Source organism: Ciona robusta, chromosome 8 (assembly GCF_009617815.1).
Source record: "Ciona robusta chromosome 8, ASM961781v2".
Lineage (NCBI taxonomy): Eukaryota > Metazoa > Chordata > Ascidiacea > Phlebobranchia > Cionidae > Ciona > Ciona robusta.
This window is the reverse complement of record NC_143242.1, coordinates 4,758,064-4,776,033: the sequence shown is the minus strand read 5'-3', so window position 1 is coordinate 4,776,033 and position 17,970 is coordinate 4,758,064. Positions and strand designations below refer to the sequence as shown.

Genomic DNA, 17,970 nt, shown 5'->3' with positions numbered 1-17,970 from the left:
TCTAGGAAGTTGTTTATCCAAAACATGTACGTAGCCAGGTAGCCTATATGTATTTTAACAACTGCATACGCGTGGTTTAAACAGCTAATGCACCTTGAAAAGTCACTCCAAAAAATCGATCTTTCGTTTACGTTGCGGGACGTAGTTGCTCTTTATTAGATTTGTGGGTTAGTTTAGAAAAAGGTTCCCTTTGTAAGAACTAAAGCATGACTGTATAGTGAATCGCATTCTTTGGTGAGTGGGCGTGAAACCTGCATAACTATGGTAGGCTACGGCCACCCAGGAAACTGTCATATATATACAGCTCTGTGGGCTGCTATGCAAAATTATCTACAATACCGTTATATTCTATGATGTATGTAGTGTATCCTGAAGACTACCATTAATGGCTTATATTTCGCAAAGCGAAGTGTAAGTTCCATGCGTTTGTGTTAAAAATCTTAGATACTACGGTCTTTTTTGTTGTAGCGTAGGCTACCGAGTTGCCAAGATTAACAGAGTCAGATTCTTTGCTGATGTGAGCTATTCGTTCAAAGATACCTAAAATGAGCCACAAGAACGGAATACAAGCCAGTCTTCCCAGCATAATAGCACCCGCCTTGCCCAACACTATGAGTCTTAAGTTCGGATCCCCGGCCCGAAAAACAAGTGCTGCTTCAGATGGAGGTTCGCCAGGCGGAAGCAAAAAGACTTCTCATACAGACAAAAACGGCAACATAGACAAATCAAGAAACGGGTTACAAATGTTACTGATGGGGTACGAATGTGAACTTGGAGAGGACTACCCAGCATATAAACGCCAATCTAGCGAGGTCAGTGACTTACGAAATCGATGGGCGAAACAGTATCTTAATATAATTTAGATTAGAACATTGTCATATTAAGTTAAGGTTTTCATTTTTTCAATTAAATCAATCTATTCGCGTCAAATTATGTACAAATACGTAACCTACAAAATTACAGAAAAAATAGAAATGACATAAAACTATTTAAACATTCGGGGATTACTAAAGCAGAAATGTTTTGTGAACTTCAATGTTTGCTCAGTTAACGTAGTTTTAAGGTTACAGCTATTAATAGTTATGTCAGCCCTGTTAACTGTTAGTCATAGCGAAGACAGACTAGAAACGTGTCTGACAGCACAGAAACAGTGATTTTCAATCAATATTGTTTAATGTAAATTCCTGTTAAATTCGTGACCAACATTTAGGCCATAATGTACGTTCGTTGAATTTGCATAAAACGCGAACATATATCGTGGGAAATAAAGATTGATTCGTTTTGGACCTAAAATATAACTTGACAAACATGGTGGACTTGTTGGATGGTTTTACTTTTGGTCCAACAGTCCAGGATACGGTGCCTGACGATGATTACTTTGCACAAAAGTTTTGGGTATGCCTCATTCTATTATATTAAACTGTAATAGGTTTAAATTACACTACATCACTGCAGTACCATATTTATTTGACCATTACTATTAGTAGCTTTCTTTTAATATTAAAAAATAATAAACATTTAAATTGTAAATCGGTTATTATTTTGGTAGGTTAGTATGTTCAACACAACGGTGTATTTTCTTTGATTTCTTTTGATATATGTATATATATATATGAATAAAATTTCCAATTTATAATTATTTTTTAAGCATATTCACATTAAAAAATCTTTGAAAAAAGGTCGTAGATTATGTAAATAAAAGTTTTTTTTCTGGTGGCTTGCAGACTACATTTTTTGCTTGCTTTGGCTTTTAATTAAACTTAATTGCTTAAATAAGTTAAACCCGAGTCTCTGTGATATCGCATTTCCAAGCTTTAAAAATACAATGTAAGATTACATTTGGTTGTAACTCATTTTCATAGCCATTTTATTTAAACCTTATTCATATAACTTTCATGGTGTTATTTTTTATTGTCATAATTTGAACTTACTTTATGGCATTCTTAATCTAACTGTTAAGTGCTTTACCTAGCCTGGTGTGATAAAACACGGTGTCCATGAAGTCAATGTAAGTAGTTTGTAGTGCAATTACACATCTCTTCCAATCTTGCAATCAAAAATTATTTGCTCTACTTGATTACTTTCCGTATTAATTGAAAGTTCTGTTCTTATATGTAACTTTTTGGCCACAGTTATTTGAAGACTGTGTTTCATGACCTTTGCTTGGATTCAATTGCTTTTTGCTTGTTTGATTCTTGTGCTTCACACATAACATATTGTTGCTAAATAATATCTTAACAATAATTTAATTCTGTCCAATCTTTAGGAAGCAGTTTTATTCATTCTTACTATTATATTTGATTAGATACACTACTGTAGATACAGTTCCTATTCTTATTATAAACTGTTGAGAATTAGGCAATTTTAAACATGCATGACTTTGTTATACTTTATCTTCAACAATTGTGTGTATATCATTATTTTGTTTATGAATTTAGTTACTAAAGGCCCATTATGTGTAACTAGTCTGGAAAGTCGTTAACTGTATCCTATAAAGGTCTAAGCTAAGGTTTTATATAGTCAAATTACTAGTATAGCTATAATAGTAGAAAGATCATTTTTACTAAATAATAGACTTCTGTAATGCACGTTTATTTGATTGTTTAATTGCCCAATGCATGAATGCACTTACAATTAATGCCAAAACCTGACTGTGCAAAAGAGACTGCCTGCTCTTATAAAATATTCAATATAAATGGTAAATGTGTGTTATATAAAGGGTAGACACAAAGGAATAAATGTCAGAAAACCTCACAGTTTTTGGGTGGTTCAGATTTTAAATATTTATATAGGCCTATGCTTATAATTATTACTTTACGGGGTTTGTTGTTATGTTGCAATATACATGTATAATGTTATTCTTTGTAGCATAATATAGGTAATTAGTTTATTAACACATGGTAGTGGAAAGTGAAAACGTCTGTAAGGCTAAGATATATATATAAGTAAATTCCCTTTGTTTCTAGGGAGAGAAAAACAATGGCTTTGATGTGCTTTACCATAACATGAAACACGGCCAAATTTCTGTCAAATCATTGCAAGATCTATTTAGGGAAAGGTACTTTTACTTTGACTGTGTAGTTCTATTGTTAAAGTAGGCTTATCCAAACATTTCATTCTTGTCCTGTGTTTTCTCAATGATAATTAAGTCATTATCTGTCAAAATATTTACTAAGGATCTAATGTAGTTGACAATACCAAAAAGAAGTATTTTTGATGAAATTTTCAAATTTATAATGAAGTGTTAAGTGTGTGTGTGTTCAGTTTCACTATCATTTGTTCAATGTAGATTATGCTACATTTTATTATGCACCCATTTATATGTTATATACAGCAGCACACAGAGTTTTACTGATGCTGTAAACTATTGTAATATGCTGATTTATAAACCTTTTTAATTTAGTGCCACAACAGAAGATGTTTACGCCAAACACCTCACCAAGTTAGCAAAGCAAGCAGCCAACTCCAGCCCATTAGGGTAGGCAAGATATATATTACATACCTATGTAGTGGTTAACTGTTTAAATAATGTTCTGAGTGTTTTAGGGGTAGATCAGTCTCAAATTATTTAATTAGAGCCTTGAAATAAATTCATGTAAATAAGTAGGAAATTAGCTTAAGTCGAATGTGGTAGTGTAATTGACTGTTTTGGTGTCTACCTAATCCATAATTAAAGAATATACATTTGTTAATCTTTGCTGTTATATTTGTAAAACAGTATAAATATGCAAGCTTTACAAGTTACAATAACCAATAAAGTAATATGTATATCATTATCAATATCCTGTTAAAATATGAAGCTAAAATATTCAGTACAATAAGTTTGACTATCTGCGACATGTTGTTATTGTTGTGTAAACTGATTGTTCAACATTGCAATGCGTGCTTATGTAAACACAGCAACAAACTCTTAAGTTTGGACCATGAGTCAATGGTGTGGTCACAAACTCAGTCTTGTTGTTGCAGATCTTTTGCCCCAATGTTTGAAGTGGTAAAAGTAATGTCGGAGAAATTATCCAGCTGTCACATGGACTGTGTTCATAAACTGCATGAAATTATTAAAGAACTTGCAAAGTATTTGGAAGAACAGAAGAATAAACATAAACAAGTATGCATTCTGACAATTTATTATGTATCTTTAAATTACTATAATATATAGAAATATTTTTTTAAATAGTTTTAGTATAGGAATCTTTGGTATCTCTCAATCTAATTGGCTATTTACATATTGTTTACAACTCTCTAAATTGTGGTGATTTGAATATGTTTATCACCTTATGTTTTAAACAAGTACTCATATCATACACAAAAACATAAGAATGTTACAAGTTCAAATGACACAAAGTACATAATACATTTTTTTTCTTGTATTCATTTTATAAATCCCAAAAAAGAAACTCAAAATTGTACTCTGTATATACTGGAATACACCATTAAAAATTTGTTGTTTTATTTATAAATTCAACCTAAAGGTTAAAGATGAACTAAGTGGTACAGCAGATGCGTTACATATCATACAAACAACAACCGCTGCTGTGAATAAAAGCAAAGAGAAATATCATCAGCTTTGTATGGAGACTGAACGGTTAAGAAGAGCTTCTGCACCAAATAAAGAGATAGAAAAGGTATTTATGAAATACAGTTAATAAAATATGAAGTAATTTAATAAAACTAGTACGGAAATGATATCGGAATAAAGCCAATTCTGTTCTGGGGTTTTGACTAGTAGATATTTACTAGCATGCCAGGGGTCCTATGGTTTATGCCAGAATTGGTCTATTACCCACAGTTCAAAAATTATCTAAATTCATAAAAAAATATCTAACTAAATGCTTTATCCAAGTGGTATGTTATAGTAGTTTTTTACTAACTTTTGTATTTCAGGCTGAAAACAAAGTAAAGAAATCTGCTGAAGAATATCGAGCTATCGTTGCTAAATACGCAACAGTAAGAAGCGACTTTGAGCAAAAAATGACCGACAGTGCCAAGGTGACTTATCTATTGAAGTGATTCATGTAAAAACAAAACACAAAGTCACATTTGATACACAGTGTAGTATGTACTTATGCTAGTAGTGTAACCCTACTCTTATTAATCCCTTTCAGACAACCAAATTTTCACACACCATGATGTGTTGTTATGTACTCCATATAACATTGTTATAATTCATTCTTTGAACCATTTTATATTTAACTTTTACATCACTCCAGATAGTTTTAGTGTTTTGAATTAAAACATATGAATTGAGAGTTATATCTTTCATATGGGATGTAATGTTTATAATAAGACTCACAAAAAATCCATGTTTTTTGCACAGTTTTATAGCTTATTCTACGACTGAATTTATGCATATTGTGGCTATATTTATGCTTAAACAAACAAATCTAGAGTTAAATTTTAATACACAGAGATTTCAAGAAATAGAAGAGGCCCACCTCCGCCATATGAAGGGGGTTTTGGATAATTACATTCTCTCATTTGAAAACGCAAATGTATTGATTAACCAGGTATGTGAAAACTTCATGTAAAAAACGCTGGCAGTATCAGTTTTTCCAGCTGTTGTAACAGTTTTTTTTATTTCATTTCTTTTATTTTGTACGGCTTTGTTTATATATAGTGGTACTACAATTCAGTACCATTTTTGTGTATTGTTACTTTTATTAGTGTTACCAACTTACCACACTAAAAAAACTGGGCAAGAGTGTCATATCAGGATGTTTAAATTAATGGTATTCCCCGCTTTCTAGTTACACTGTTAGGAAAACAATACAGCAAAGGAAGCAAGCTATTTAAACCGTTCATTACAAGCCATTTGATTGGCCCTACAGGAAAAACTATTAAATTTCTAGCCCACATTTTCACTACATGCTGTACCACTGTATATGTTTAATGTTGTAAACATACTTTATCATTTCTCACTTTAGAACGCTTAATCTTGTTCTTTGTTTAGGTACATCAGGAGTTTAGAAGGCAAGTTGACGAGAAAACTATCGCCTCGCTTATAAAACAATACAGTGACACTAAAGGCACTGGAACTGAGAAGCCAGGTACAATAACTAATAAATATTTCAGTTAAATTTGATTACCGTATTTTAGTTTCACAAAATTAATACTTTGTACTGAAATGTAGAACAAAAGAAACCGATATAATTGTTTTGCCTTTTGCGTGATCCCGAAATTTCCAGTTCAATAAAAAGACATGTGTAATAAAACACAGTCATGATTTTCGAGACTTGAATTGTTTGATCGATTGCCTTTTACTACTAACTGTCTAGTCACTGACAAACGTATGCATTGACGTATCAATGGCTCAATTTAAATACCAAATCTTACGAAAATTCAAACACTATGCATATACATTGTTAAGGAGGTATAAGTTCAAATTCAAATACGATGCATATGCTTTGTTAATATTATATAAAACACTACGCATATGCTTAATTGACATTATATAAGTTTAAATTCAAACACTATGCATATGTTTTGTTAAGATGATATAAGTTTAGTGTGCTATTTAATAGTTAATACTGCTGATATTTCTAAGCATGTGTGTCTTTATATTAATGGCATATTGGTTTAGTGCTTTGTAAATTTAATTAAACAAACCAGTATCATCTGCTGCCTTTAGTTTTTATTAATTTTGATATACTATTTAGGTTTGATGTACTGTTGTGAATTTTTGAAAAAAAAGTTTTAAAAACTAAACGTTACAAATTATATCTAACTGGTATCATATAGTAGGGTGGGGAAAGATGGGTTGACTGTTGTTTAAAAATTCAGAAAAATACAGTTTTATAATTATTTAAATGTTCTTTGTTTACTAACAAATGGGACGAGAATATGACATAAAAATATGTCCCACTTTCCCCCACCGCACTATATCTCCACTATTTTTCTCCAGGTTTAATGGTTTTTGAGGAGTGGGATCCGACCACATTGGTTTCGATTGAAACGAGCAGCACAAACGGAACTCTTCATGAAGAAACACAGAACCCTGCTCCTGCAAAAACCAGAAGACCGATGGCTCTTCCGTTCCGGAGGAAAAAGCAAAGGAAGAGTCAGAAGGACATGATGAACGGATCAAACACAAGCAAGGATACTGGCACCGATAAAGATGGAGAATCAATGTAAGATTTTTATTTTTGATAATTTGTGGTCATTTTTTACTAAAAAAGTATTTTCTGTGTTAAAACTTGTCATTAAGGTATAGGTTTGGGTTAAAAAAGTTGAATTGTAAAATTTGTTATGTATATTTTTTTTCTGCTATGATTTCTCTTTCCTAAAATTCCCAAAATGTATTGTAATAAAAATAAAATAACATGCCCTACAAATCCAGTAGAAGAAGTAAACATTTAAAATCCCTTATATAAAGTCTATCTGGGCAAATTTGCAATGATATTAAAGCAGTAAAATGTTATATTGGTATCAGTACCCCCTTTGTAAAACAGCCAATATACATTAAACAGTCAACCACACATAGTTCTCCACCATGGCTGATACCATGTATGTGTTTGTGTTGTGCAAACATTGCTGTTACTGGTACCATGGTACCACTGTTATGTGAGAAATGCATTATACAAACATTGTACTAAGTCATTATTGCACCATAGAAAACTCCTTAACTTTCATGATGACAATTCTTTAAAATTTGCAAATTTATGCCACATGGTAAAATTTATTTGCTATCAGTATGGTTTTCCTTAAAATAATCATTTTGATTTATTCTAATGTTGTTAGCTCTCAAAATTCACCCTAAAATTGTACAGCCTGCGTGGTATGACTGGCTTAACCACAAAAATGGCATCTTTTAAACTGCAGTTTGTCTGGGTTTTATCACGCAGTGTATATTAAGTTATGTCACCCATGTAGGGCAGCCAGAATGCTGTCGTCATTTTCCTAACAACAGCTTTAGTTCTCATAAATTATGAACTGTAATTTCAAAATTTGGTAATGTTTACTAAAAATTTTATGTTCATATTAGCATATACTAAAACCTATATCAAAAAAGTTGTATTCACATTTTAGCATATATAAAACTATATTACTATAACCTATATCATAGTTATTTTTTCCATTTTTAGAGAGTCACCAGACAAGGATCCTAGCGTTGTAAGTAAAATCCAGTATTTCCTATCCAGAATGTCATTGTTGAAAGTGTATTAGCAGCTAAAATTCCCTGTGTTTGTATAATCCATTTAATGAATAATTAAACACTTTTGCTGCAACCGAATTAGTAGTATGTTCAAATTCACATCGCTGTGAATTTTTTATCTTTTCCATTTATCATAGTTTTGATACTATTACACAAATAATGTTAATTATAATTACTCTGCACTGTTTTGCTTTCAATGCATTTTATTGTTGATTGCAATCAATATTTTTTAATGAACATAATTCTATAAATTCCGGGTCTTAAACCACCTCGTTAGTGAGTAAATAAAAAAATTTCCACATAGAAAATTGATGAAGAAGGATATACAATACGACCAGAAACACCTAAGGTAAAAATATTAGTTTGTAGAATGTAGAATAAAATTGTGTTCTTAAATTCCAGTGTGGTATCACATATAGATTCATATGGTGTAACTTTGGTAAATCTGATATAATATGCTATAGTATTTGCCATTATAGGCTTTATTTAGGCCCTTGGTAGAAATTTCTTATTAAATGTAAAGAAAAAATATCTCACTTTATATTTTTACGAATGATAATCGGTGAAAAGATAAAACATGCATTTTCCACCTTAATATATCCGAACAGGAAAAACAAGTTTTTAAAATTCCTCTAAACCCCTTATATTAACCCAGGGGTCTAAAAATAGTTGGGGAATGGAATCCAGCGGGAGTTCTGACTCTGATTCAGATGATTATGTGTCGCGGAAAATCCACGTCAAGATTAACCCCAAAGATGTGGTAAGTAAACTTATGGTTCAAATGTTTTATGTGATAAATATTAAACCTAAAAACCAGGCAGATAATTTTCAGCTAATTTATGTATTTTGTGTGTGTAATATGTAAAAGCTTTTAAAACAGGAACACTATGAATTTATATTTAAAGTGCATAAACACACCCCACGTTACTTCTATTTTTATGAATTTCACGGTGTTTGAGCTGGGATATCTTTGGTTATACAAAACCGATTAAAACAAGTAAGGTGTCGTTTGAATTAGAAAAACACACTCTATCTATTAAAGTGATGTACATTTAAGTGTGTTTAGGCCCTTTAACAGGGAAATTTCAGAAAGCAAAACCTTATTTGTTTTATTAATTTGCACAGTTTTTTAATTGTTTCTTTGAAACTAAAGTTCCATAGGGCCGCTTTTGCTCCTGCTTTTGCCTTTTTATTTGGCTAGCATTTTTGTACTGTGTTATAAATAGTCTTAAATTTCTCTTTGGTTTTCCCCAAAGCTTTTTTTAGCTACTGCAGTCTTGCTTGTTGCTTCGTAATATCGCCAACTGTGTTTTGTTTTCCAGTCTTAGTTTTCCAATACTTTGTGCCATTTTATAGAATAACAGACAATTGTTTACATTTAAAAAAAAAAAAAATTTAAGCACCCATATTACTAACATCTATATATATATTTCAAAATAGTATTTTTTATTTAATATTTTATCTAATTAGATATTTTTAGTAGCCCTATCTCACTGGCACTGATGTAATCACACAGTGTATGATTCACAGAACGCTACTTTTCATTATTATGACTCAACATAACACGAGTCTCAGTAACTCATACGTAAACAAAGCAGATGCCTAAAACAACATATATGAAAGATTAATTAAAATTTAATGCCAAATTTTTCAATCTTTTCAACAACATAAATGTTCTCATACCAAATTTAACTAAAGTAGCCCAAGATTAAAATGAGCCATTTTGTTAGTTACTGCATGTCAAATATAATTTAATTCAAATAAATGCTACTCCACTTTACAATTATTGTGCTTATATTAAACCTTACACCCAAAAACGCTTTGAACTCCTACACCTCCAACTAGTCCCGTAATATCTCATATTCTTATGTAATATATATTTCAAGTTAAAGTAAGCACTAAAAAAAATATTTTTTTTGCGGGGTGGAAGGGGCCTAGCCTAAATCCCAGGACCCATGGTGTGCGACGCTGTAAGACCCCACCCACTTTGCCGCATAGAATCGAAACACTAAAATTAAATATGTTAAATTTTTCTCTAGACAAGAACAGAAAGTGGTAACAACCTTGATACACTAAACGCCATCACTCGTAACCTTACATTGAACTCACCAACTCCTGTGGTAAGTCACATTTATTTTTATTAAAAAAAGGAAATTTTTAAGCTTAGAAAACCTTTGATAGTTTGTGTAACATTAATGTACTAACAACAACTTTTTCATGATATTTAGAATGTGTTTACTATGTGTAAACCAAAACCTTTTGTTGTTTTGAAATTTTAAAGTGTATGTTTGGTTATATTTGAAAATGTTTTATATTATACATAAGATTAGATTAGAGATTAGTTTAATAAGTTTTCACCGAAGTATAAAACTTTCTTAATTTAAAGAACAATTACTATTTTTATTACAAATTGCTTTACAAATTATCAGGAATATTAAAATTATTGACGTAATTACTTTATTGCAATTAGTACTGTTTGCTGTTCAGAATTAAAATTAGTCCAAAACAATAATAGCTGTGTTGTAACATGTAGCGGAACACTTATATTTACCATAGTCCGGTAAGTGAAACAAACTGTCTTCTGTGAAAAACTGTCACCCACATTTCATATATCATTCACTTTTCATATTACAGTTTAAAACAGTGAACAAAAAATGTGTGTCAGTCAGTAGTTTGTATATATTTCATTATAGCATTGTTGTGTGAAAATGCGTTTTACGTGTTGCTTCATTGTGTATATGCACGTTACTGTGCTTATACCTTTTATAATACATTCAAAGCAGCCAGGTTTGAATGTGTTGTCATTACTTTTGTGGATTCAGTTATGCTGTTTAATGTATATATATGTGTTGTATTGGTTGTAAATAAACAATGTGGTTTTATATTGAATTTAAACAAAACCTTTGTTTGTTTTTTTAGGGTGGAAAACGTCTTTCACGTAAGTAAAACTTTATTTTCCATGATTAAATACCCAAGTTAGGATCGCCTTTTTTAAACCAGTTATTGTCTAAACAACAACAATTCCAATCATTCAGTGAAAAAAAAACAGATCTTTTTTTATAAATTTTCAACTTGCTGGGCAGGACGAAGATCTGAAAGGACCAACCGCATAAAAAACACTCTCTCTCCTCCAACTCGTACTTTCTCACAGTCAAGCAAGTCTAGAAGCGTCCCCAGCACCCCAGTTTCATCCCTAGTTACCCCTACATCCCCCATGCCCAAAACAACCTCCGAAAACCCCTCTTCTTTTACTCCGGAGGATCAATCTTCAGAAAAAAGAAAAGCTCCTGTACCTCCATCTTCTCCACCCCCAGGAGCTGTAAAAGTCCTCCCAACAATCCCGTCTTCGAAAAAATCCCAAGAACCCCAACATCCAGTCCCTGCTCCGAGAAGATCATCTTCAAAGCATCTCCAACCAGCAGAAAACCGTTTCTCGACTGCATTTGTTCCATTTACCCCTCCTACCCACTCAGGGTCCCCAAACACATCCCAGCAATTAAACCAAGACAACAGTTCAGAAACAGAGCGTTTGTATCTGACTCCGACTCACAGGATGATATTTCTGCTCGATCACGCTTGAGTCGCTCTTTAGATCGTCTTGATGAGGAAACAGGAGTAGAAGAAACTGGAAGCCCGTTTAAGAAGAAATCTTTCATCTCATCCAAACCTTTAAAAAACTCGCAAGAACCTACCACCCCACCAGAAAAAGTAACTTTGCGTAAACTCGTAGCCAGCTCACAATTCCGACCAAAATCTGACCCCACCCTTGACGCAACTACCCAAACCCATGACCCGAATTCTTCACCCTCTACAAAGTGGGTAAATTTTGACGAGGCATTTTCGAGCACTTCCCCCACCTCTGAGGGTCCCCCGCCATTACCGATCCCAAAACGGAAGAGTAGGTCTTTGGGGTTGCTCAAAAACAACTTTCAGTTTTTTAAGTTGCCCCAGCAGAATGCAGCATGCAGATTACTTTTGATTTGCTTCTAGATTAGAATTCATTTGTTTTTAATCAGACAGGACAAAAAATACACAAATTCTGTATAAGTGAGGTCATGGGTCATCTCTGGCCTAAATCTTACGACCCATGGTATGACGCGCTGTAGGTATAGAGCATGACCCATGTAGAGTGCATTTGAATGAGGTAGTACAGTCAGACATTACTTAATATGTTTAGTTATACAGCCTTGATTAGCCAAAAATCTTCTGTTTTTCTGTTTCTTTTGTTTGCAAACAATGAGATGGAAACTTTGCTTTATTATCTTTGCTTTGGTGCCATGTTGCGCTGTCCAGCTTTGTTTATTTATTTTATTTTTTGTAAGTTTGCAATGAATACCTAAGTTTTCCAAATATTTTAGCCAAAAATTAAAGTTTTTTTTTTACAGCTTTGAATTACAACTCAAAAAAGAACAAAGATTCCCCTGCAGCCGATAAACAGTGAGTTTTATGTCGAATGTTCATTCAAACTAAATAAACTCAAGAAATAAAGTTATACTGGTTTTCCATATAGTAATTCAAGTGCTTCAGAACTGCATGTTCAAAATATTCATCGATTTAACTGCTAGTTGTACTTTAACACTGAACTTTTTTGTGCTTTGTTTATATATTTTATATATATTTAAGATTTTTTTAATTTTTGAAAAAAAATCTTCTTAAATGTAAAAAGACTTGAATTCACACACTTTCTACACAGAGAAAAATCCATGAGCGATGAACTTCTCGAGCTCTTCGGAGGCGGTTCCATGTCTTCTGCTCCTCCACCTCCAAGGAAGAACAGCAGCAAAGCTGACTCCATATTAGAATTATATTCCACCAAACCTGACTCCCCAGCTACAGCAGCCAAGAAAGATCATCTCACCCCAACTCCAATACCACAGTCTTCTTCAAATGTATCGCTCAATAATCTCTTCATAATGCCAGGTTAGTCTAACAACACAAAAGACTGTAAATTGGCACAGTTTATAAGTCCCAATATGTGCTTTCGCATAGAACCACAATTATATATAGTAAATAGAAGAGAAAAGTGTTGGCATGCAATTTGACACACTTTGTTACTTTGTACCAATGCTGTGATTAGAAAGGCTCAAAAATAGCAGTTTTCAAGTTACATTGCATTGTCAAATGCCAAACAGTTGATACTTCATATTGTTTTACATGTTTGTGTCATCTGCAGAGAAAGATGCAGAAATAGTAACTTCTTCACCAGCCACAAGCAACCATAACAGTGACCATCTTTCCCCATCTCACAACTCTGTTGATTCCATTGAACTAAACACGCCAGAACAAACTGAGAGACCACGAAATCTATCCCTTACTACAGCATGGGATGACCTTGGAAAAGGTAAAGTAAAAAACATGCATATGTTTATGTAGGCGCCAAACCTTGGTTAGCAGGGTAGGCAGGCCAACCTTGGACTTTTCTGCACTGGATTAATCAATAAACATTGGGATCAAATTTGTTTCATAGGAATGTGTGTATAACTATCTTTGAATTTAAACAGTTTGGCGCTTATGCATGTTAATATATCTTATTGTTACCAACTTCCAAATTTTTTCAGCCAACAACAAACACAAGAACGACTACGCACAGGACTTCCCAATTTTTCATTTTTAAAACTTTCCAATTTTTCAGCTAACAACTCTAGTCATTCTGCTCCTCTCGCATCCTCTGAGAGTTGGTCCTCTCTCTCCTCCATTGGAGGAACACCCATGGATAGTTTCGCTTCTTCCCGAGGTCCGAGTCCCCTCACACTAATGCATGGAGATCCAATTCCAATTGCCGTTGCGTTTACTGAGACAGTGAATGCTTATTTCAAGGGGTCTGATGAGACAAGGTGAGAATCGTATCCATTAGCGCCAAACCTAGGTTGGTAGTTTCTGCACTGCATTAATCAGTAAATATTGGGACTAATAAATTAAATTTTGCAATAATATGCTCAGTAATATAACTATCTTTTTCATTGTATACAATATCAGTAGCTGAGATGTACTGTAAGAAGTTAATTACATGTCCAAAATCAGCTGTTATAAAATTGCATGGCAGAATCAGTTCAACACAATTCAAACATTTGATTTTGAATTTAAATAATAGTTTGACATGCCCTACTTTAATGTTTATTCTATATTCCTCATACACCATATCCCCCACACTATACCCCAAGGTCATATATTCTTTGCCTTTTATTTACTGAGTGGGCCAGAAACAACACTCTGGCCTCTATTTTCTACTCCAAACTTACTCCAAAAACAGCTCAGGGCAAAACAACATCTTATCACAACAGTAAACAGCTCTACTTTCCAGGTGTATGGTGAAAATAACCGGTGAAGTTCAAATGTCATTCCCAGCTGGCATAGTTCGGGCTTTCACCTCCAACCCTAACCCTGCAACTCTAAGTTTTAAAGTAAAAGGAGTTTCGAACATAAAGGATTTCGCTCCCAACGCGAACCTTATATTTGCGTAAGTTAAAACAAGAATTAAAAAAATGTATTTTTTGTTTTCAATTTTTTTTTGGGTGGGTTGCAGTAGATGGCCAATTTGTATATTACTGAAAGGGTACTAAGGTACTGTGAAAACAAAACAAATAATTATCATCCAGTTAGTTCAACATAATGGCCACAAATGCATTACATTATTTAAACATTATCTACATAATGTAGTAAAATAATATTTATATATTGTTTTATAGTAAAACCATGCTGTGACTCTTTATAAATGCATAGACCAAACAAAGAATTCAAGTTTTCCTTAAATTATTTTATTCTGCAGAGACGGATCCGAATTATCAGCAGAATCCCGTTCCTTCTTTTTTAACATGTCAGCATTGGTAAACCATGTGAAGAAAATGACAGAAGCGAATCCCAACTCCCCATATTACAACATTCAAGTCATGTCGTACCAAGTGAGTTAGTTTAACTTTAGACCTTACATATGAGTATATTATTATGTTTAATACTGCTGTTCAGTTCACAGTTACAGCATATGTTATATTTATATTTGAAAAAATAGTATCCGTAACTTAGGTATAATTTCATTTTTCAATCTGTTTATTTAGCTTTTTGAACCATTATGTTACAATCTTTTTACACAGTCCATTTTAAAAATTATAAGTCAATTTTAATGGCACAAAAAGACAAAAAATTACCGATATAAAATATGCATTATATGATATGAGACTTACTCATGTTTTCATAAATCCCAATTTCCCCAGTTAACCCCAGCATCAGGTTATGACATGGTGCCGTTACATGTAACCAGTTCATGGAAATGTGAGAAAGATTCAACTGATGTTATTGTCGATTATAAGTAAGTACAAACAAATGTACCCAACACTTTAGGTGTTTATGATGTAATGCTCAGCTTTAGGGTTTTCTATATAGTATTTTGGGGTAAGATGGTAAGTGTTTTTATTCTGTTTGGTAGTAAATAAATAACATTCAAAGAATTATATAACCAGTTTCTCGCGACTAGAAGAATGTTGTTGATTATGAAAAACATGATCAGGAATTGTAGGGTATTATGTGCTGAAGGTATTCTATCTTACCCCACAGTACACTATAACATATTCTATAGATTTTTTTCATTTCTTTATGTAGGTCTAGGTCTCTTTGATTTAGGAAATCTTGTAAAGTCCTTTTCAGTTTAACAAATAAGTGTCAGTTTGTATAGAAATGAATAGAAAATGTATGGAAATATGTTCAATTTTACAGGTACAACACAAAACTTCATTTACCGCCATTAAAGAATGTACAGATCATAGTTCCTGTTGATGGTGGTGTAACTAGTGTTCAATCTGTTCCAACAGCTAACTGGTATGTTCACAAACACAGTAACATACATGGTGCTTGTAAGCTGGCAGGTGTATGAAATAGAACACCACTGTTATAACTACTGTCGTTTTCCAGCCATGCGGGGATAAAACTAGTTACATTCATTCACTTATGTTATCCTATTTAGGCTCCTAGCTATTATTTTATATTTTCTGAAAACATTATACCAAGATGTTTTGGGTTTTGGTTTTTACTTAAGAAATCATTAATTTTCAAACTTAGTTAAATACCATTGCCCTGCGTTAAGGTTTTAGTTTTAAACCGAAACGTAGGAAATGAAAGTCATATTTTACATATTGGCTGTCATGTTATATTAGTAATGACCAGAAAATCTGTGTTTTGTTAAAGTTAAATGAATTGTAAAAATACCTCCTAATATTATTGTATCTGTAAAAACCTATGCAGAAAAAACATTAAACCATCCTTTTCTTCAAGGATGAGTGCTCAAAACCGACTCTCGTGGAAAATGCCTGTTCCTGTAAGCAGCATGAGTGCTCCTACCCATTTAAAAAGCAAGCTCTCGCTTTCAAATGGACCAAGCAGGGCATCTGCATTAGCTGTTCAGTTTATGTCTGATGGAGCAACTTTAACTGGAGCGGATTTTGAGTTAACTGGAGCAGGGTATCGGCTCTCTTTGGTCAAAAGAAAATTCGTATCAGGTTTGTTATAGTTAAATAGTGGGTTGTGTATCTACTATCTATGAACATGTTTAGTGTGTTATAGTTATGTGGGAGAAGATGGGACACCTTTAGCACATAATACCTGAATATCCTCTTTGTGTTTTAAACAATTAACAAGGTCTATGGAAGCCGTGAGGATAAGATTACATAATTCTGGAAATGTTCTTTGTTAAGTACCAAATGGGACAAGAAATTAAATTGAACAGATGTCCCATCTCCCTCCATCCTAATATAATATATTATAGTAAAGAAATGTGAGACTGAGTTAAAAATACCTAAAGGTAGATTAACTATGTTGTTTCCAAAACATAAAAGATTTTGATTTCTGCTATGCATAATGTACGAACTCTAACAATATCTTAACATTACTTTTAGGCAAGTACTTATCCGATGGAAGTTAGAATCCTTTTCAACCGCCATCAATTTTCTGTTTTTCATTCCTGTTCTTTTTCGACGACCACATGCGTTCCAATCCCCTCCTCTACCCTGGCACTTGTACGCACGCAGTATTTTCACCGCAGCACTTTAACTCTCAAATTATCAACGGCGCATATGAAGTTGCAACACAAGCAAACAACCAGACTCGAAATACGTATTTTTATCTTGGCGACCCAAGGCATTTCGGCCTGAATTGATTTTAACCCGAATTGTAACGTACATTCGATCGCCAAAGTGCAATATTCCCTTCTCGTCAATGAAATGTCTACTTATCGCTGGGGAATTGGTTACAACACCTCTCAAAATTGTAGGTGCTGATACAGTCTGCACCATTGTAGCTGCTTTCTTCACACTGCCATATGCAGCTTGGAAAATTAGGTGTGATTCGTCTCAACCAAAGAACTGCTGGTGTTTTCTCCTACAAAGCATTCACCAGACACCTGTGTTCGTTTTTCATGAACCCCTGTTTGCAATTGAATATAATTTTACTGAGCTAATATTTTCCTTTAATCTTCCATTTCCCACGATTTGTCGAATGCAATTTCAAGTACAATTTAGTCTCCGCTTACCCCATACATGGCCACCGTATTACCTCTGCTTAATTTTTCAAGCGAGGTGTAATTCGTTAAGCCGATGTTGCATGGTTTTGAGAGTAGTCGTTCTTCTTATTAATTTTATAGGCATCGATATTATAAAGTTTCTCATTGTGTTTTGCCTTGTAATATAAATATAAGCCTATAGATTCAGTCATGATAGCCTTTTTTACAAAAGTAAATCTCATAGCTTCTGTAGGTCTGTGATTGGGTTTAAGCTTCAAAAGCAGCTATCCTAAAGTTCACTCGTATCTCTAAAAAAACAGACTTCAGAAATCGT

General features: G+C 33.2%; 1 protein-coding gene across 4 annotated transcripts; it reads left to right on the top strand.

The window, feature by feature from the left end:
* The first annotated feature begins 417 nt into the window (after nucleotides 1–417).
* On the top strand, nucleotides 418–17,844 carry LOC149732557 (F-BAR domain only protein 2-like). 4 transcript variants are annotated; one of them, XM_089883126.1, is made up of 26 exons: nucleotides 1,029–1,395; nucleotides 1,973–2,008; nucleotides 2,967–3,058; nucleotides 3,404–3,478; nucleotides 3,967–4,108; nucleotides 4,473–4,625; nucleotides 4,885–4,989; nucleotides 5,409–5,507; nucleotides 5,951–6,047; nucleotides 6,902–7,127; nucleotides 8,082–8,109; nucleotides 8,457–8,501; nucleotides 8,808–8,912; nucleotides 10,192–10,272; nucleotides 10,686–10,712; nucleotides 11,072–11,090; nucleotides 12,538–12,589; nucleotides 12,846–13,072; nucleotides 13,326–13,493; nucleotides 13,785–13,986; nucleotides 14,454–14,609; nucleotides 14,919–15,051; nucleotides 15,361–15,455; nucleotides 15,860–15,961; nucleotides 16,415–16,638; nucleotides 17,035–17,844. In XM_089883126.1, exons 1-26 carry the CDS (start codon nucleotides 1,309–1,311, stop codon nucleotides 17,058–17,060), a joined length of 2,802 nt encoding a protein of 933 aa, XP_089739252.1. In that variant the 5' UTR covers nucleotides 1,029–1,308; the 3' UTR covers nucleotides 17,061–17,844. The 4 variants fall into 4 exon arrangements, with proteins under 4 accessions (XP_089739249.1, XP_089739250.1, XP_089739252.1 ...); XM_089883123.1 differs by lacking the exons at nucleotides 1,029–1,395; nucleotides 1,973–2,008 and adding an exon at nucleotides 418–812; XM_089883127.1 differs by lacking the exon at nucleotides 1,973–2,008 and having other exon boundaries at nucleotides 1,030–1,395.
* Nucleotides 17,845–17,970: the final 126 nt, after the last annotated feature.